Here is a 22,359-nt window from a genome sequence, read left to right as displayed (position 1 = left end):
CCCTTACTCCTCCCTTCCTCTCCACTTTTTAATTAAAAGGGGTTTTGCATGTGATTGCATTGGCCCCCAAGCCTTTCTCTAACCCCCTTTTGTCCACAGTGGCCTTTCTGATTAACTAACTACCACTGCTGTGTGTTGCAGGTTTGTGGGAGACCAGGAAGCCTGGCATGAGCTGTCCGAACTCTACATCAATGAGCATGAGTAATGATTTTTTTACCCTTTTTTTTATTTTTCATTCTTTCTAAACTTACAGTTTGATAGAATGTGGGGATTAATAAAACTGTCTGGGGTCAGTCTGACCCGATACAAAAGCCACAGATCATAAACCAGTCACTTTTTTATTTTATTTTATTTTATTTTTTTATGGCAGCAATGGGATTTCAGTAAAATCCAATGGTGCCTTTTTAGTTAGCTCTGAAGGATATATTTAAATAATTAGTATGAGGATGCAATATTCATTTGAACACAAACCATGTTTGTAAGTATCCTAATTAACATCAAATCAAAAACAATTCAATTTTTATTAGTACGCACAATTGTATACTGGGTATTATTAGACTCTGGGTATTATTTTATCTCTTTATTAGTGTCAGATAAAATTTACAGTATTGCTCGCCCCATTTTGCATGTAGGATTTAAAAGAAAAAATGATTTTCCTGAGCTTTATTAATAAAGAAAATAGTAATATCTGATAATAGTATAGAATATTTGGTAAGCTTTTACAATCATTAACATTAGGACCTTCATTAAAGGTGCAGTATGTAAGTTTGACAGCCAGTGGTTGAACTAGGTAATGCACTCCTGGATCAAAACAAACACAAGGGCAGGTTGCCAGATTGAGGACCAACAGGAGCGAGCCTGACCATCGAGCCTTATGGCTGAAGTGAACCGTGTTCTATTTAAAAGCAACGGTACGCGACAGAGAGAATATTCTCCATATTAAAAGCAGTTTTTGTTCTAACCGACTCCTCGAATTGGTATATTAGAAACATTAGTAACCGCAGTAAGTGCACTATTCTATGCTTCTGAATGGCTGTATTTAAATTTATGTCGTGTTTTGTCTGGAGCAAACAGCCAAATTGCTTATCACTGCAAATCTCGTCGCATAGCGCATTGTTTGGACACGCGGTTACAATGTAACCTGCTCATCTAATGTTATCATGTGAAACTCTGAAACTCCGTCTCATTTCGGAGTCTGCTACTGTCCAACGGTGGTCACGTTTCTGTTGCAGACGCATACTTTGAGAGGCTTTCTGAATGAATGAATAAATGAATGAATGAATGAATGAATGAATGAATGAATGAATAAATGAATGAATTAATTAATGAAATATGCGTTTTTTCAACAAGGCATCCCGGGGTGCTGAAATAAAATTGGCTAAACTGACAGTGGGCGGCTTAAAAGAACCAAAGCAAAGACAGCCGTTCCGGCACGTGACGCACAGTTTCAAAGCAAATAACTGACTTCAGCATTGTTTTTCAGATAAACAAGACAGTTCACTTGGCATGTTTCTTAAATATCTGCAAACATATAATGGTATTTTTATGCTTTAGAAGAGTCAGAAACTTATATACAGCACCTTTAACTAACATAAACTAAAGCATATAACTCCAATGAACAGTTTAAAGTGACAGTTTATAGAAACAGTTAATAGTTTTAATGTTATCAAATGCAGCTTTTGGTCTTAAAAATGGGTAAATATTTGGATTACATAAATATGTTTTAATTGAATGTTAACTAATTTAGTTAATTAAACGTTAATTAATGAAACCTTGTTGTGAAGTGTTTAAGAATTTTGATATTTGCCAGTATCAGTTATAAAATAGTGATCTCCCTAAAAAAAGCACTTGAATATCAGTGTCTCTGTAGTAATGATTTATAATGGTATCATTTTGTAAAAATATTTAAGGCATAAAATATCAAAAACAGGGTGTTCGCCGGGTCTTAAAAAGGATTAAAAGTTGACAAATAAATTATGAGAAAATGAACACCCTTAAAAGATATTAAAAAGTCTTAAGCTTGTTTTTACTAGGTCCTAAATTTTGTTCAAGCGTTGTCAAAAGTGTTTGACTCCAAAAAAGCATAAATACATTTATTTTCCTTCTAATATTAACAACAGCGTGCTCAATCCAAGTGATTGGTTCGGGCGGGGGTGCATCCGGCCAAGCTCCTCTATCCGGGTGATGTCACGTTATTTGTGACAAACGGGGGAAGGTGATGTGACGCTCTGCACATGTAGCAAAACCATGGAGCGAAACAGGAGGCAAAATGGGAAAATGTAAGTTTGCGTACTCCTGGTTGGAGAATGAGGAGTGTAAACAGTGGCTGAAGCCTGACGCTGAAAACAACTGCGTAATTTATTCTTTCAAGCTTTGTTTCTTCCAAGCTTATCTGAGTTCTGTTGCATGGTTGTGCTCCATTGATTTATTTAACTACAACTGTTTATTAACAACTGTTTATTAAGTTAAAGGTTTGATATTGATTAGAACTTGAAGTGGCGATGAGATCTTAAAATATTCTGAGAAGGTCTTTAAAAAGTCTTAAAATGGTATTGAAATTACCTTTAGAATTCCTGCATATACCCTGAAAAAGGTGGCATGTTTTCGTCATTTATATTTTTTAGACAATAAAGTGCCCCTGTTTTAATTTCAGATAAGTTAGGAGGTCAGTTCATTCATCTTTCATATAAAAGAAATCATGCATCTTTCACATAGGACAAATAGAAAAGTTGAGCAAGTTTATAATGAAGCTCATCCTTTAAGATATCATTTTGTCTCATCAAACCCCCCCCTGAATTGATTTATCAGTCACCATGGTGTCAGTGAAATGTCCAGAACTTGTCTATGCAGAATGCAATGTTTACGAGGGTTATGAGGTCATATTTGCCACCGTCTCTCAGGTCATTCTCAGGACCTCCAGTGGATGTGCTGCGATCACTGCAGAGCTGTGAGACCCTCTGGAGTAAAAGACAGTGAAATGCCAGTCTCAGCCAGGGGCCCTGCTTAAAGCTCGGTGTCTGTTTGTCCCATGGAGTAGGGCCATAATAGGATTTGTTCCTTGAGCCCCCCTCTCCAACTCATGGGATAAGACTGCACTCCCCTGCTGATATCTCTTTTGCCAAGGGTTACTTTCTGCCAGGCATCAGGATTGTAGGAAACTTACTTTATGTCTCCTCTCCTCCATCCTCCTTTAATTGTTTTTGGTCTTATTGTTCGCGACAGGGTGTTTGTGTACATCTGTGTGTGTGTGTGAGAGAGAGAAAAAAAGATGGTTGTCCCGGTCGAAGGGCGCTGGTCGTAGGAATGCAGGCGCTCGGTGAGAGCACCACTTATTAGATACCTCACGGTTTTTGTGTAAAGGGCTTTATTGCTGTAGCAGACAGAGGAAATCCAGGGGTGAGAGGATTATCTGCCCGCTTAGCCCAACTTTTCTAATATCACACCATTCTCTGACAACCCCCTATCTATAGGCGTGTCAGTGTCTCTCTTTTTCTTTCTTCCCCGTTCTCTTTCTCTTCTTTATTTCAGGCCACAGACTCGCTTTTTCCTTCTCCTCCTCTTCCGGCAAAGCCTGCTTTATCACATCTCTCTTCCACACTGTGAAACAACGAGAGAAATGGGGGAAAAAGAGAAAATTCCCAAGAGAATGAGGTGGCACCCATGCTCCCAACCAGCCAAAATAAGATGATGAGAAACAAACACCACCCAAACAGATGATTACACAGCTATGATGAGTGGCTATCTACATTTAAAGGGATAGTTTGCCTAAAAATTTATATTCTGTCATCATTTACTCACCGGTCTTTGTTCTGTTGAACATGAAGGAAAATATTTTGAAAACTTCCATAGTATTTGTATAATAGTATCTTCAAAATATCTCATTTGTGTTCAACAGATGAAAAAAAAAACTGATAAGGGTTTGGAACCACTTGAGGGTGAGTAAATAGTGAGTAAATTAAAATTTCTGACTGAACTATCCCTTTAAGGCCCAGATGGACTAAATGGGGCAAATTAGTGCAAAGTGCTATCCCATAAAAGAGAGTGAAAAGTTCTGTGAGTGATCAACTGTGCAAATTAAAGAACTCAGAGACAGCAGATTGTTTTTACAATGACCGACACAAAGCATAAACCAGCTTAAATTAGGTTGCATACAAAATTATATGTTATATCTACAGGGGTCCCACGCTTCTTGAAAGTACTTGAATTTTAGACATATGCATTTCAAGGCCTAGAAAGTACTTAAAACAAATACTGGTCCTTGAAAGTGCTTGAATTAGGTTTGAAATTAAGTTTGTTCATGGTGTTATTTCAACAATTCTTGCAAATCTGACAGTGCTGCTGTCAAAAACAGAATGTAAAAAAAAAGAGAAATTCATATTTTAAAAATGCTCAATTCAAATCTTGAAATTGATCTGAAATTGATATTTCAGAAACCACGTTGGAACATTACCAGTATTGGATAAAATTTCTTTATTAAAGTTCTTTGAACATGACTGTTTAAAAACAGTCTATATTTTTGAAAATGACACATTCAAAGCATCATCATTACTCTGATATTGTAATGTAAATATTAAGTGTAAGTGAAACTTTATGTACAGTAAGAAATTTCATGGTGCTACATGCGGTGTGAAATACAAAGATGCTTGATTTGAAGTTAATGGTGCTTTAAAAAGTCTTTGACAATCCTTGAATCTGCTGTTCATGAAAGAGTGGGAACCCTGTTGACTGGCGCAAACTTTAGTAAATCCCCTTGGATGATTTATCCAAATACTCTCCATTGATAAATGTAACCTAGTCTGAAAGGGAAATTCAAATGCTATTTAATAAGGTCAGCAGTTGTACATGTATTTTCATCTCTAATGTATGACTGTGTGTCTTGCAAATTCTGACTGTTGTTCTTTAATGCCAAAAGAGGTGTTGCATTTTCACAACTTTTAATGAATTTAGCTCTTGCGCCCAAAGGATGAATGCATTACTAGTAGTCCACCCAGTTAAACCAAATAGCATTTTGGTAAAGAAATCAAAGTCGTTTTCTTTACTAGTTCAGAGGCGAGTTCTCTACTAGTTTTAGTGGGAAATGAGCAAGACTTGATATTTTTACAAAAGCGATTGGTTTCTAAATTATATGCATAATTATTAGACATAATTGGTAATTTCATTCCAACATTCAGAGGCGATTCATTCAAAATCAGCTGGTTGAAAATCAATAGAAGGAAGAGGTATAAAACAACATCATTAGTTGACTAGTTGGCCGTTGGATGACTTGATGGTCATTCAAACTTATCCATAGTTTTAGGTTTATAGGTTCATCAGGGGATGAATGTGAAAGATTTATTTGAGAAAAATCTGTTGGTCAGAATTGTGAATTATCTTACAAACTAATAAAAAAGTGACCATATTTCACAATGTGACAAATTTTCATTAAACTGACATTCTCAAAATGTGGCACGACACAATCTGACTTTATATTTAATGTTTTTTTTATCTGAAAATGTGACTCACTTTGTCTCATAATATGAATTTATATTTCACAATTTTTCTTAATATCTCAAAGGATATGTCTCTCTCAATTTGACTTAAAACCTCAAAATGGGAATTTATATAATTGAATCAACTTTCTATAACTTTACAGTTTGACTTTATCTATTCAGTAATTCCTTTTTTAACCTTTACTTCACAATTAACCCCGATTGGGAGTATAACTTTTTACACAATTACCATTTAATGTCTTACATGCTTTGGAAGTGGAGGACTGGTTGAGTTGGCCATATATGCTGAACTCTCAGGTATTGGGTGTTCAGATCAGCAGTGATGTGATTTGATGCCTGCCTTCTTCTGTGCGTCTCTCTCTCTCTCTCTCTCTCTCTCCCCCTCAATCTTTGCATTGCTCTGCTGCAGTTTACACCATGGCTGGAGCACATCTGAAAGTCTTTATAGTGAGGAAATGGTAATTGCAAGCAGCCTTCAACCTTCTGAGTGGCCTGATCTCACTGGCTTACTCCTCCAACCTCTTTGACTGTCTGGTTTGTTCTCTTGCTCTCATTCTCCTTGCTTTGTATTCAAAGCTCCTCCAACATTTCCTAAACAGCTCGATAGGCCCATCATCTGATGCAAGTCAGCAATGTTGTTTTTCTACCTTGTTTGCGTCAATGAGGTTTTTTACTGCCAGACGCTAACAGTAAGATTAACATCCTCAACTCGATTTGGAAGAATTCCAGTTCTGTTTCACAATTTGATGTGTTGTGATAAACTGTTAGGTGTGCATGGGCACGTACAATACAGGCCATGATGTGTGGACCTCTCATGCAAACATGCTAACAGTAGCTTAAAAAGCTGCACGGTTAGTACTGTAACAAGCCTTTTAACCCCCTCCACAGATTTTGGATTCATTTGTCTCTTTTTTGTGTCTTGTGGCTTTGTTGTAATAGTCCTGCAGTTCTTTTTGAAATTGTTTCGTTTTTTGGTGAGGAAATGTGCAGGTCCGTGTTGTAAACGTACAACGTGGGAAACAAAAGTATTGAACACATCATCATTTTTCTCAGAAAACATATTTCTAAAGGTGCCATTGACTTGAAATTTTCCCCAGATGTTGGTAACAAAGAAATCAATATATGCAAAGAAAACTAATCCAATTAATTTTCAAATTAAATTATGCATAATAAAATAAAATGACCCAGGGAAAAAAAAGTGTTAAACACATAAAGAAAGGGAGATGTAGAAAGCCAGTGAAAGCACAGACAGCAGCTGAACTCTCTCAGTAGTTCTTCAGCAACCCTCTGCCCTTTGTTATTGTAAATGAATATTAGCTGCTTCAGTCCAACATCTACAATATCAGGATGATGAAGATGAAATCAGAATGGACATTTCAGCAAGACAATGATCAAAAACACAGCCATGGAAACTCGCAAATCCTTTCAAAGTAAGAAAATCAAGCTGTAGAATGGCCCAGCCAATCACCTGACATAAATCCAATATAAATTACAAATTAGAGGTTTGATAGACGAGACCCACAGAACCATCAAGATTTTTACACTCACACCTGAGCAATTCATGTGACTTCATTCTCCATATAAGAGTTAAGCTGCCATCATTAAAAAAAGCCTTTTATATAAAGTATTAAATACGTTTCAGTAGTTGAGTACTTTCTCCTTGTGTCATTTCATTCTTATTACACACAACACATTTTACAGATTTTTTTTTGTTTTATTTTTATGTTAGTATTGTTTGAGTTTTTACCAAAATCTGGTTCAATTCCATGTCAACAGCTCCCTTAGAAATATTATTCCCAGGAAAAAACATGACGTGTTCAATACTTATTTTCCCCACTGTATAAGAAAGAGAGTGTCTGTAACTGTAAATTTAGTGTGAGGTCAACAGCTCAGCAGTGATCTCATTTGGGAACGGCTCTTGAAAATGACCTCAGGACAGACTGAGATGTCAATGAAGAACCCAGGGACAGATTGGCAGAGCAGACTGTCATTCATCTTTAAATCTAGGGCAGGATTGCCACCTCTGTTGCAACAATTCGTTCATCACTTGACCAAATGGGTGTTCATACACAGATTTCCATTAACCTTAATAAAAGCTGATGAACGAGAAACCTCAGACTGTCCCGTCTCCCAACTGTCAACGAGATTGAGCTGCGCTATGCATAATCAGCCACAAAGCTACTGGGAGATGTATTCTTGTATATGTGTGAAATCCATTAAAGTTTTTTTCTCTCTCCCTCTTTTCTTGCTTGATTCTCACAGTTATGCAAAAGCAGCTTTTTGTCTTGAAGAGCTGATGATGACAAACCCACACAATCACCTGTATTGCGAACAGTACGCAGAGGTACAGTAAATAATTTTTTTTTTCATCTTGAAACCATGTTCTCTTTAATTTGAATGAGATAAAATTCAAACTCCAAATTGTCTTGAACATGGTCAGGTCCTTTTAAGGTGTGGATTTAATGTTAAAATTTTAAAAATAATGTTCAGTCCTTGGACCAGTTGAATGTTTTGCTTCATAGAAACATAATTTCGTGAATTTGTTTTGTGCTAATCGAGTTATTCCAAATGTTCGTTCTTCTGCTGGACATAAAACATTTTGAAGAATGTTGGTAATCAAACTGTTTCTGGTCCCCACTTTCATAGATAATCCACTTGTTAAGTCGTGAAGTGTAACATACTGTTTCCTACTCGTTTGAATTGAGAAAAAAATAATTTATTTTTTAAGTATATATAACTTTTTAGTCATATCACATGTTAAAGTGAATTTTATATGAAATCATGTAGTATACAACAGTCTCTGGACTCTGGAAGTGAAATTAATCACTTTCTGGCAATCCGATATTAGGCATATATACTGCGATGGTGATTTTCTAAAGTAATGCAGTGCTTTGTAAATGTTTGTTATTACCATTTGTTGAGTCTCACCATACAATTTGATATAGCGCTTGAACCCGGAAGCTACTTATGCCGAGTTCAGACTGCATGATTTTCAGAGTAGTCATGTCACAAATGTTTTCACACTGCATGACTAACTGAGCTAGCGTTTTGTCACTGATTTGTTTACCCTGCAAGATGGATCGGTGACGGTGGATTTCACGCTGGATGACTTTACAATAGGAAGAATCGGCAACAACTTTGTCTAAACTATGTCTTACAACCAAACACACATAGTATATTTTTTGTTATTAACTGCATAATGAGAAAGAAGCATTTAATGGGGTAGAAAATGTGCATATTTGCTCACCTGGGTTTGAAGGGAATTAGCAATTTCTCCTCAACTTTATTTCTTTTTGAGACCCGGTTGTGGTATTTCTCAAATGACACGTCAAACAGACATGGGTGCTTCTGCCAACTTTTCACTAGTTTTTCCTCCATTTCTTGGGTCCAAATAAACTGAAAATGAGCATTTTTTCCTTCTCCCGCAGCCTCCTGCTGGCCTGCAGATATCCATACTAGTGAATGCTGCTCTCTCATTGGCTGTTGGTGATTGCTGATTTTCAGTCAAAACTCATTTGAAACGCTATGATTTGAAAAGCAGACAGTTCCACATATTTAGCATGCCAAATATCTCACGGGCATCAGCGACTCATCTGCAATTCTCTCCGATCGCGTCTTTAATACTTCACACTGTGTGATTGTTATTCGCGTGAACGTGCACAGATTTGCCTGTGATTTCAGTCATTTGTCAGCGATTTCTCAAAACCTGTTGGCGAGTCCAAATCAGTGCTAAAATCGTGCAGTCTGAACTCGACATTAGCGTGACGTCACAATTAACAAGCGGATATTTTTTTCCTCATCATATAGAAGTAATGCTAAACTTATTTTTCTTCTCAAATTCTTCAAAATAACTATTTGTTCACTTCATACAGATTTAGAATTACTTGAGGGTGAAATAATCAAATCAAGTCAAGTTGACTTTTACTGCCATTCCGCTACAATAAAGTAGTATTGCTCTGTTATTCCTCTGTGTTGACATACAGTGAAACAAAATGTTGTGTCTCACAGGTATTTGAAACCTTTTTATAGCTAACATGCTGGAGCGGTAATCTAATCATACTAACTAAAAACAATGCATATACTATAAATACTTACAGATAAACTATATAGAGAGACATTTAAACTATACAGATAACCTATGGTTTGTTCAGACTGCATGATTTTAGCCCCGGTTTGGACTCGCTGACAGGTTTTAAGAAATCACAGACAAATGCCTAAAATCACAGGCAAAACGGTGCTCGTTCAAGTAAGTGACAATCACAGCCTGTCTGAGCCTGTCGACGATTCAAATCATGCCGTGTGTTCTGATTTAAAATAACATTGGTGATCACCCACAGCCATTGAGAGAGAAGCAGTCACTAGTGTGGGTATCTGCAGTCCAACAGGAGGCTGTGGGAGAAGTTAAAAGCGCTCATTTTCAGTTTATTTGGACCCAAGAAATGGAGGAAAAACTAGTGAAAACTTGGCAGAAGCACCATGTCTGACGTGTCATATGAGAAATACCACAACCGAGTCACAAAAAAAAATAAAGTTGAGGAGAAATTGCTAATTCTCTTCAAAAGCCAGGTGAGCAATGCAAGTACATTTTCTAAAGCTAAAACCTTCTTTTTCCATTATGTAGTTAATAATGAAAGATATATTACGTAACTTCACATTGTTTCTATGTCACTTTTTGCGTTTGTTTGGTTGTGAGACGTAGTTTGGAAGTTGTTGTCGATTCTTCCTATTTTAAAGTCATACAGTGTGAAACCCCCTGTAGCCATTCTATTCAACAGTGTAAACTCAGCACGACAGAATGCTAACCCAGATAGTCATGCAGTGTGAAAACATCTGTGACACGATTACTTTGAAAATCTTGCAGTCTGAACTCGGCATAGGACTAAACAAGTACTTTTACAAAAGACAAAAAATATTGAGCAAGATATTGTGCAAAAGAGGTATTTTAAGGCTGAAAAAAGCAAGTAATGCAACAGGATTTGTGATGCATTCACCGGTAAACATTGTTTCCTTATTGAGACTTTGTAAGCCACCTACAGGTGGTTTGTCAAGGCCACTCACCTGTGTAAAGAAAACTTGGAGTGATTGTAAGAAAGTGTCTAGTGCAAATGTGCAAACTAGTGCAAGTGTCGGTTAAAGTGTCAGAGAGATGAGAGTGAGTTGTCTACAGGTGGTTTGTCAATCCCACTCACCTGTGCGAGGCACACTCAGAATTGCATAATGTTTTGAGGTTTTCATGTGTGGTGGATAGGGGAGGAGAAATTATGACATAAATTTCCTCATGGCCTTACCCAGTGATGATGATAATAATAATAATAATAATAATAATAATAATAATAATAATAACAACATAATTTATTTAGTCCATATCTAGACATATCTCTGCTTTTTATGTGGTCATTTATTGGGTTTTTTGCGTCCAGAAAACCTAAACTCCCTTCAAGTCTGCACTCTGAGACTTGCTGCATCCATCATGTTATATGCTTGTGTTGGACATTTCCTGTTTATTTAGATCATGTTCTGTTTATTTAGAGCTCATGTCAGCTTCAAGGCTGCCTATAACACAACATCACCTTTCTGTTTCCTCCGCCGTCTCCCGCAGGTAAAATACACGCAGGGAGGTCTGGAAAATCTCGAGCTGGCCAGGAAGTATTTCGCACAGGCACTGAAGCTTAACAACAGAAACATGAGGGCCTTGTTCGGCCTTTACATGGTGAGTGGTGCTGAAAACAGACACCTTCTCCATTGTTTTTTTTTTTTTTTTTTTTGTTCATGCATGTGAATAAATACAGAGTTTTAATTGGTTCACACAGGGGCAGTTGGCGTTTCCAGTCTCTGTGTTGGAAAAACATCATTTTTTGCTGTAATGCAACCCGGCGGCCCTTTGAAGGGCATTTCTCTGTTTATGCCAGAGATAAACAAACCGTTGACAATAAAAGAACGGTAGAGCAATGGCAAGCACTTCGTCACACGTGGCTGTGCTGGAGAGGTTCAGGCAATATGTGCACTGAATAAGCCTTTCATCTGTATTTATTTAAACAGGAAGTTGTCCATTAACACCAATGCATCATTTGTAAGTGACTCCTGACATATGAACACAAACAGCCAGCCAGGGGCAGAAGGCCGACAGAGGGTGCGCAGGGAGCCACACACAGGCCCTCTGTTCAAACAAACACACACACACACACACAAACACACACACACACACACACGCTTCAGTAGTTCAAACACAGAACCATGACAGTCATCAGCGCACTTTGATGTGAGATTTGCTTGTGAGACGAAGCTGGCAATTGCAGGATGTTGGTCAGTACAGCAAAACCAAGAACCTGTTACACTGTTATATGTGTAAAGTGCATCTGGCAAAAAGGGAGAAATCTTGGAAAAGTGATTATTTAGCTATTTTATAACTACTGTCTTAAACTTTTTTTTATTATTATTGTATTGTACATGGTAATATTATTATTGAACATTTCATATTCAAAAAAAGTTATTATACATTTATTGTTAATTGTTGAATTTAATTATTGTGCAATTAATATTAAAGTACTTAACACTAGTAGTGAAGTAATGAATGAAGTGAGAAATACTAAAACTGAAATAAATACATAATGAGGTAATTAAAACTACAAAAAAAATAAAAATCAGAACAAAACATCTAAAATAAAATTCAAATAGAAAAATGAAAAAGTATTAAAACTACTTTGAAAATACTGCAATAGTATATACACTTAACCTTAATGGCCACTTTATTAGGTTCACCTGTCCAACTGCTTGTTAGCGCAAATTTCTAATTGGCCAATCACATGGCAGCAACTCAATGTATTTAGGCATGTAGACATGATCAAGATGATCTGCTGCAGTTAAACCGAGCATCCTAATGGGGATGAAGGGTTATTTAAGTGACTTTGAATGTGGCATGGTTGTTGCTTGGTTATTTCAGAAACTGCTGATCTACTAGGATTTTTACACACAAACATCTCTAGGGTTTACAGAGAATGGTCAGAAAAAGAGGAAAGATCCAGTGAGCGGCAGTTCTGTGGGCGCAAATGCCTTGTTGATGCCAGAGGAGAATGGCCAGACTGGTTCCAGCTGATAGAAAGGCAACAGTAACTCAAATAACTACTTGTTACAACCGAGGTATGCAGAAGCGCAATTCTGAACGCACAACACATCGAACCTTGAGGCGGATGTGCTACAGCAGCAGACCAGGTGCCACTCCTGTCAGCTAAGAAAAGGAAACTGAGGCTACAATTGGCACAGACCAAAATTGTACAGTAGAAGATTGGAAAAAATGTTGCCTGGTCTGATGAGTCTCGATTTCTGCTGGGACATTCGGATGGTAGGGTCAGAATTTGTCATCAGCAACATGAAACGATGGATCCATCCTGCCTTGTATCAACGGTTCAGGCTGCTGGTGGTGGTTTAATGGTCTGGGGAATATTTTCTTGTCACACTTTGGGCCCATAAGTATCAATTGTGTCAACGCCACAGCCTACCTGAGTACTGTTTATGAACATGCCTACCTCTTTATGACCACAGTGTACCCATCTTCTGATGGCTACTTCCAGTAGGATAACGCACCATGTCTTAAAGCGCGAATCATCTCAGACTGGTTTCTTGAACATGACAATGAGTTCACTGTACTCAAATGGCCCCCACAGTCACCAAATCTCAATCTAATAGAGCACCTTTGGGATGTGGTGGAACGGGAAATTCGCGTCATGGATGTGCAGCTGACAAATCTGCAGCAACTGCGTGATGCCAACATGGACCAAAATAGGAATGTTTCCAGTACCTTGTTGAATCTATGCCACAAAGGATTAAGGCAGTTCCGAAGGCAATAGTGGGTCCAACCCTGTACTAGTAAGGTGTACCCAATAAAGTGGCCTATTAAAATAACACCTGCTTATAGATGTTTAAGTTAATTTATAAAACTATTGATACAAATGGTTAGTATATGTTAACATTCATATTTTAATTGTTTGATAATTTGTTTAATTTTTTTTTTAATTTGTCCTCTCAAATTACATGTGATATTGATTTATAAAAGGTGAAATATTAATATTAATGGCTATTTTTGTATGAAAGATACTAACTCAATACTGGTTGATACATAAGTTGTGTAAGCTATACATTTTGTATAAAGTATTTGAATCTTTTTTTAATTTAGGAATTTCTCCGTTAAAATGTTGTTTTTTAGAATGTTGAACTAAAACTAGATCAGTAAAAAATTAATTAATAATAAATTAATAAATTATCAAATATTTACTTGAATTCAAACAGATGTTTTTCATATACATTATACATGCATTTATATTTAAATCGTTAAGCAGTGGTCCCTTATTATTCACAGGCACGGTGCATCTGGTGTGCGACCTCTTTTACGATGGTCTTGCTGCAGACAGTTACAACCCTTTTTGCATTCTTGTTGGAACGCTAGCGAGCGAAGATTTGTGTTAATTTGGCAAGCTGAATGCATTCTTTGCTGTACAGGAGACATGGAGGAGATTGATTGACAATAGTCTACAGCCAGTCAGGACACTGAACAGAATGTAAAAATGTTACATTTTTTCAAGGTCAAAAAATAAAGCATGCGAAATTGCACAAAAAAAATCTGTGAAACTGCAAGGCCACGAAAGGTGACCCATGTTATAGCGAGGGACTACTGTATTAATAGTTAATATTAATAATTATTAAAGTGGTTTTGACACCTACAAGTGGATCTAAATCTAAACGATAAATGATTAAATATTGATGAAATTAATGGATATTTTCATCCTAAAGCAAAAACGATGACTAAATCTAAAAAAAGGAAAAATGTACACAGTCTGTAACTTAAGCAAAACCAAACTTTTTCCCTCACAGGCTAACATTTGCCACATCTCACCAACCTTACACACCCCAAAATCCAGAAGTCGAGGGATTTGCTGCCAGAAGCAGAGATGAGGTTGATTGGTGTGCAGTTAAAGTTTCAGCACATCCATGGGGAAGAGCTTTCATGCTAGCCGACCAGAGTCCTGTGAGCTCTGCTAAAGCGGGTCTAATAGCAATAACGAGGGAAAGATGGAGGATTTGTGGTTGTGGAATGAGATCTTGTAGCGGCTGGAGAGCATGATTCACGTTGCGCTATGCAGTTCACACATCGCCTTTCTGACACTCGCAGACCTGTCAGCAATGCCTATCCTATCTCTGATGCGTTAACACAGCGCCCAGGCTTTTTTTTTCACTACTCAACCAGGCTCAAAACTCTCACATTTTCCACCCTTTAAAAATGCCCCTTCATCACCATCAGTGTTTAGCCACCCTTCCATTATGTGGGCTTTAAGTGGGAGCCGATGGGTATTTATCTCATGACTCTTTATTGACGCTTTCCAGGAACGGTGATACCCTAATCTTTATGCTTTCCCCAACACTCTGGTCCATCTCACCCTTGTTTGTTGTCTCTTCTCCCACAGTCGGCAAGTCATATTGCTGCCAGCCCTAAAGTCAGCGCAAAGGTGAAGAAGGATAATGTGAAGTACGCAGCATGGGCCGCCGCTCAGATCAGCAGAGCCTATCAGGTGAGAGGAGAGCATGAGTTGTGCTATAGATTGGACATTATACACCAAATCTAATACACATAGAGTTGAAGTCAGAATTATTAGCCCTCCTGAATCATTAACCCCCCAGTAAGTATTATTCCATAATTTTTGTTAAACGTAGAGAAGATTTTTTTCAACACATTTTTAAATATAATAGTTTTAATAGCTAATTTCTAATAACTGATTTATTTAGTCTTTGCCATGATGACAGTACATAATATTTGACTAGATATTTTTCAATATACTAGTATTCAGCTTAAAGTGCAATTTAAGTGCTTGACTAGGTTAATTAGGCAAGTTAGGGTACTCAAGCAAATCATTTCATTTTGGTTACATTCACTTCCATTTATTTTTAACTGCTTGATGTTTCAGACTGATATTTTTTTCTTATTATATTTTCTGCTTTTTAGGTATAGTCTTGAACAAACTAGTTTGTAGAGCAAGTAGTTTTCTGCTGTTTATTATTCCTAGTCATTTCTCCCATAGGCAACTGGATTGGTTCAAAAACAACCGCCAAAAACAATTCCGCATTGCAGATTAATGTCAATAGTCAGTCATTATTGGTATTATACCAAAATAGGAGCAATTGGGAACAACAGCAACTCAGCCATGAATTGGTAGGCCATGTAAAATATCTGTGTATCCTTAGACACACAGTGAGCAGAAGTTGCCAGTCAGTAACTACAGTCTTCCTGTGCCCTTATATTGGCTCAAGAACAGTTTGTAGAGAGCTTCATAGAATGAGTTTTCATTGCCGAGCAGCTTCATTCAAGCCTTCCATCACCAAGGGCAATACAAAGCGTTGTATGCAGTGGTGTCAAGCAAATTTCCACTGTACTCTAGAGCAGTGATCCCCAATCCCCAATCACATACCGGTCTGGGGATCAACTGGGGCCGCACAAGAAATCATAATTTTTTTTCTCTTTTATTTATTATCTGTATAGTCTGAGTCTGAATGATCTTTTATTTTGAGAAAAAAAAAATTATCTTGAAAAGTAATATTCTCCAGTCAATTGAGCGCCAAAATTTAACCCACAAGCTACCAAAATGAGTAAGAAATAAACATCTTTGGAAAGTGAAGGACCCATGAACTGCCAATTAATGTATCTGCAACCCATTTGTCAACAAATCAGGTGAATTCAGCATGTCTGTGCAAGAAAATCAACTGCTGTAGACTGCAAATGACGGCGGCCGTTCACATATCGAGTCCATTCCATGTGCAAATTCATTATTTCCAACGGAGGCTAGACATATTAGAAGCGCCCTGGGAGGACACGCTTACGCCTTCAGGCGCACCCAGTTAAATACATTCCAACTTTTGAATGTTGCGGGCGCACCGCAAGTCACGTGACAAGAACTGAGCGATCAGCTTCATACTTTGTATGAAATATATTGATTTCGATAGACTAATTATATCAGACAAACACAGAAGTGCTTTTTATTTTCCCCATAAATAAAACTAGTATCAGAGCTGCTGCAATGTTTTGTCAACTTGTCATCCTGAGTAAATGGTTGATGGTTGCTTAGCAATCTATGGGCTGTGGTAAAATTGTCGAACGTTGACTGGTCCGTGGTGATAAAACAGTTGGGGACCACTGCCCTATGCAATGCACAAATTGCACTTCTTGACTGCATTATGGTGTGGGGTTGTTCTTCAGGCGTCTGGCTTAGCTCCTTAGTTCTAGTGAATGGAACTCTTAATGCTTCAGCATACCAAGGCGTTTTGGACAGTTTGATTGCAATGCAGAAAGCAAGGTCCATAAATACATGGATGAGCAGGTTTGGTGTGGAGGAATTTAACTGGCCTGCACAGAGTCCTGTTCTCAACTCAAACAAACTGGCTTTGATCAACAATGATCTGGCTTGTATGTGTTTAAGCGAAACGCATTATTGATTTTATTCTGTAAAATACTGAAGCAATTTCTACCAATTTTAAAATAAAACATTTTCATTGAGAAGAGTTAACAAGCCAATATTTGGTGGAATAACTGAATAAATGTTTACTTGACTGGAAGTAATTGATACTTTAATTTTTTTTCCAGCAAGGTTATAGTAAAATTATCATCAGTAGTGACAGTAAATACATTTATAATGTTACAGAGGGTTTTGGTTTCAAACAAATGCTATTTTCTCTTCCTTAGATCCACAAAATTGTAAGCAGTCCTGTTTTTTCAGCATTTATTATAAGAAAAGAGTATATTCAATATTTCATTAGATATATTACAGCATATATCAGTGACAGTCTTAGCTTCTTTGCTATCACTAGAGTACATTAAAATCTAAACATTTAATATATAAAACAGTATTTATAACAGTATTACTGTTTTTGATTAAATAAATGTATAAATCTAGAATTTGTCACACTTTATTGTAACACTTTTATTTATTGTAAGCCATTGTATAAAAAACATGGCACAAACACTTATTTCTATATTCTGTCTAGTGTTGCATCTTTACTTTTAGCGTGGTTTAGCAGAATTTCTATCCAGTCGTACCACTCCTTCTGAGCAGCTGGCAGTGCAGTTTATCTGTCTGTACTCTGCCTTTTGCTCTGTTTTCTCTGTTCCTCTGTCCCAATCTGATATACAGACAGTGGAGCACATCCCCAGACAGTGAGCGTATGCCATGCCTTCACGCTGGGTCTGCTGAACACGCGTGCCTGGGCAAAGCTCAGCTAATGTGTTGACTTAAGCCCGCAAGCCCTGGCATTGTGTTACGCAGCTGTTTTCTATGTCTGCATGTTAAAGCGCCACTATCCCTATGAAGCATAAATGCCAGTGCCAAACATGGGCCTCAGGAGTTAGCAAGGGGAAAATATGCAGCATGCCCACCACGACTGCAAACGGAGGCTGTAATGATAGCAGAACAGAGGAAAAAGTGAAGTGCAATGTGCGTGGTATCACTAAAAGAGTTTATGTTGTTGCCATGTTACACAATGTAAATATTATAGATTTATTAGAAAGCTCAACTCCAGTCAGGGAAATATATATGTTGCTTATTTAAGGATTGACGGTTTAAAGTGTAATAAACGGGTCCTTAGTCAGCAAGAAGGGCTGTCAGGGGCCACACACACATAAATGTGTACATTTGGAATGTTTCCTGTGCGGTTGGAGGACTCTTGTCACACTTTTTAGTTGGAGCCCCCTTTGCTTTGATGTGTTGGTGGGCAAGAAGAGTTTTCAGATATACTGTATGGCGCAAGACTAGAGTCTGAACAGAATAAACGGTTTAGTTTGTGCTGAAATTTGCCTTCAGGTCTTCCCAAACCCATTCGTTCTTCCTTAGAGCTTTAAAAACACTTCTCAAAGTTTTTTTGTTTACCTCAAATTAAATTTACCAAAGTGATGCTATATACATAGAAAACATATTCAATGCAGATTGCTTCTTTAAAGGTCCAGTATGTAAGTTTGACGCCCAGTGGTTGAATTAGGTATTGCATGCCTGGTTCAAAACACATGCAAGTGCAGGTTGCCAGATTGACAACATCAACAGAAGTGTGCCTAACTATCAAGCCTAAAGGCTGATTTAAACTGTGTTCCAAATAAATGGAACGACACACTATAGAGAGAATATTTTCCATATTAAAATGAGTTTTTGTTCCAACCAACACCTGAAATTTATATTTTAGAAACGGCTTCTATTTCTTACAGCTGATCAACAGGATAAACTGACAATGATCACCTCGGATTTATTCAGTGTTAAATGCTAACAATGTGAATTTGAATGCCATTTCATGTCACATTTATTGCTATACTACTGAAAGCAGCAGCAGATAGTTCACCTCAGATCTTAAAAATAAAATATACCATTTGAAATTGAACTTTAGAACTGTGACTCATTATAAACCAGCACATATCAACAATTAAGCATGCACATTTAATAATGTTAAAGAGATTTAAAATGTAATAATTAGATTATAAACCTTATCATTTTGTTAGAGTGCAGTAAGTGCACTATTCTGTGCTTCTGAATGGCTTTATCTAAATTTCTGTCGTGTTTCGTCTGGTGCAAACAGCCAAATTGCTTATAATTGCAAATTCAGTGGCGTGTTGTTATGACACAGGGTTACAATGTAACCTGCTCACCTAATGTTTACATTCGTAATATTTATATTATTTGCTAATTAATAAGCACCTCATGTGGAACTCTGAATCTGCATCTCATTTCAGAGTCTGCTACTGTCCACCAGAGATCACATTTCGGTCGTGGGGGCATATTTTGAATGAAATACTCGGGCAACCCGGGGTGGCTGAAAAATAATTGGCTAAACTGGCAGTGGGCGGATAAAAAGAACCAAAACAAACACAGCCATTCCAGCATGTAATGCACATTTTCAAAGCAGAATGTCTGACTTAAGCATTGCTTTTCAGATAAACAACGTTCACTTAGCATGTTTATTAAATATCTGCAAACATATTATTGTATTTTTATGGTTTAGAAGAGTCAAAAACTTACAGCACCTTTAATGATAGGATTAAAAGGGTTTTAATAATGTTCCATCAGCATTCTACAGAACTTCCATTCGAGTTAAAAATTAAACTATTTTACTGTACTTATTATTACATTATATTGACCATACTGTTTTTGTATTATTTTGATTATTATTAAATGTTTTTATAATGATTATTATATTTTTTTTTCTCATAAAAAGGAGAAAATAAAATAAAAATTGAGTCTATTGTGGCCATAAACAACTTTGGATTCTATTACTTTTTATTATATCTTAAGAAAATTAATTCATTTTTTTTCTCTCCACAAGGCTGAAATGAATGCAAGTTTTTACATGTAATGTTAATACATCCATATTTTTTTAAAAATATGCTTTATAGAAATATATTAGAATTAACTGTTTTCCACTATTTTTATAAGTAACATATTGACCTTGTGGTCTGTAACCCTAAGGGTGTTATAAAACTTGGCCAGATTTCTGTTGGAATTTCCAGACCACCCAATAACAGATATTAATGTTCCTTTCATTCCTTCTGTCTTGCTTTACGCAATCATCTTCTGTATCTTGCTAGATTTCTCCATTGACTGATCCATATGCCTCAGGAGACACTTTACTCATGAGAATGTCATTGCTAATGGATGGCAGTCATACTGACACGCCGTCCTAATCAGAGCATCAGCAGCATCATGCGTCAAGACTTTGTGACGCTTCTTGGTTCCTATTTTTGCCACATTATAATGGCCAGTAGTCCCACCTACGGTAAAATCATGCCCCATATAGTTTTATTTTAAACATAAAATGTTCTGATTGATTCGGCTGATTGATAGTCACTTTGTGCAGCGGGAATGGAAAAATCCTTTGAAGCACAAAACTTGACGCATGTTGAGTAGTAAAAGGAATAATTCAGTCATAAATTAAATTTCTGTCATTATTTTTTTAGCCTCATGGACTTCGAGGATGGTTACATTCACACCAATAAACTTATTAAAATACTCAGTTGACTCAGTTTGCATGCAAACCAATAACCTAGTAATGCAAATAAATTTATTAATTTATTTCCTGGTTGTAATGCTTAATAACGATTATTCAAAACAATAATTTGAGTATGCAAATGCAACGTTATGGAAAACTTAGCTCATTTATCATCCACTTAAGATGCAATAATTTGATTCTACTACTTCTACATCTGAAAAGGGAAAAAATCATTAATTCTGATCATCTAAATTTACAAATATAATTTCATTCAAGGTAGGTTTATGCATTTACATGCTGGGTGAAACTTAAGGGGCCCAAATTGAGTCGTGATGATTGGTTTATGCTTAAGCAATTTATATGACCTTACTCTGATCAAGGTTAATGCATTTACATGACCATATGCATTGGTTGTCTTATTAAGCATAATTGGGGTAAGAACATGCATGTACACACTCTCATTGTGTGGACAAAACTATTTTTCAGAATATCTTGACTTTGTTTCTACAGTCACACAGGGTTAGAAATAACATGAGGTTAAAAAGATGACAGTATTTTTATTTATTTTTTAAAACGTTGGTGTCATGAAGAATGCTTCATCAGAATAACAAAGATATGAGTTAGGGCTGGGTTGTCACGATACTGGAATTCGATACCAATCGGTACTGAAATTTTATAAGCGTCCATGTCCCGCTAACATTTGAGCTCTGTGGCACATGTTCTTTAATGGAGCTGATTTACCATTGTGTTCACATGCTCAACAGAAATGACTGTGATTGGCTCGGAAGGTCATCGGTTCACCGCTGCTGTTTACTGAGTGTAACCACAGATACAGGGACGGACACTGAAGTGTGTTAAAGTCACGTCTATTAGCTGGTTTGTCTAAAAGCGGACATATGAGCGATCTGCTAATGAATCGCTGCTTTAAAACAATACAGTGTCCCTGTTTCTGTGGTTAAATGCAATAAACAGCAGTGAGTTCGGTAAACCAATGACCTTCACAGCCAATTACAGGGATTTCTGTTGAGCACGGGAACACAACGGCAAATCAGCGGTTGATGTCACAAGACATCGTTTAAAAAAAAATTATTCTTCATGTTTTTCATGATACTGGCATCAAATTCAAAACATATGCTCAAGAGATGTGTGGCTTTTGACCTTTTACTTTTCTGTATTGCACCAGGACTAAATTCATATATTTGTTTATGAAATAATAAAATGTTTAGTGCGGTGCAATTTTTTAACATTACTTTTAAGCATCTCTAACTTTTTTTTTTCTTCATTTTGAGCATTATAAACTCTAGATGATGGATTAAAAAGCACAAAGTGTCTTCTTTCCGAAGATACATGAACTGTGAATGTAGACCAAACTATTCAGCAACTGTTAGTGTTTTAGTTTGGGATGATCATTTTTGAGAAAGTGCCTCTGACAGTGAGGAAAAGGAGGACACTGATATAGTCTCGGAAAACTTTTTACAGAAATCTCATTTTGCATGCTATCTTAATCAAATTTGAGATATAAACTCATGAAACAATTGCCTTTCAAGGCATATTTTTCCTAGGATATTACATTAATGTTTTCCTGTGTTTGTATATAGAAAAACAAATATTGAACACAGTACAATCTTTTTTTTCTCAAGACTTTCCCTTTTACCACAGTAAAACCCAAAGTGTCTTCTTTCCAATGATACCTAATTTGTGTTTGTTGCTTACTGGGGTCAAGAACCGTTAATATTTAAAGTTAGGTAGGTGTAAATCCCCAAAAGTGAGTGCTGGCTAACAGGTTAAGAACAATGCTCCACAGCTCTCAAATGTTAGCGGGAAATGGAAATTTTTTACATTTCAGTACCGATTGGTATCGTATTCC

At 36.8% G+C, this 22,359-nt stretch overlaps 1 protein-coding gene across 1 annotated transcript in view; it reads left to right on the top strand.

Moving 5' to 3' along the window:
- Positions 1 to 22,359, top strand: part of emc2 (ER membrane protein complex subunit 2) — a 73,173-nt gene that overhangs the window by 36,235 nt on the left and 14,579 nt on the right. Inside the window, 4 exon segments of the mRNA XM_056475966.1 lie at positions 142 to 201; positions 7,752 to 7,833; positions 11,089 to 11,199; positions 14,945 to 15,049. Of these exon segments, the coding sequence (XP_056331941.1) occupies positions 142 to 201; positions 7,752 to 7,833; positions 11,089 to 11,199; positions 14,945 to 15,049 (358 nt within the window).

Source organism: Danio aesculapii, chromosome 16 (assembly GCF_903798145.1).
Source record: "Danio aesculapii chromosome 16, fDanAes4.1, whole genome shotgun sequence".
Lineage (NCBI taxonomy): Eukaryota > Metazoa > Chordata > Actinopteri > Cypriniformes > Danionidae > Danio > Danio aesculapii.
The sequence above is the reverse complement of the archived record's forward strand: the minus strand, read 5'-3'. Positions and strand labels throughout refer to the sequence as shown.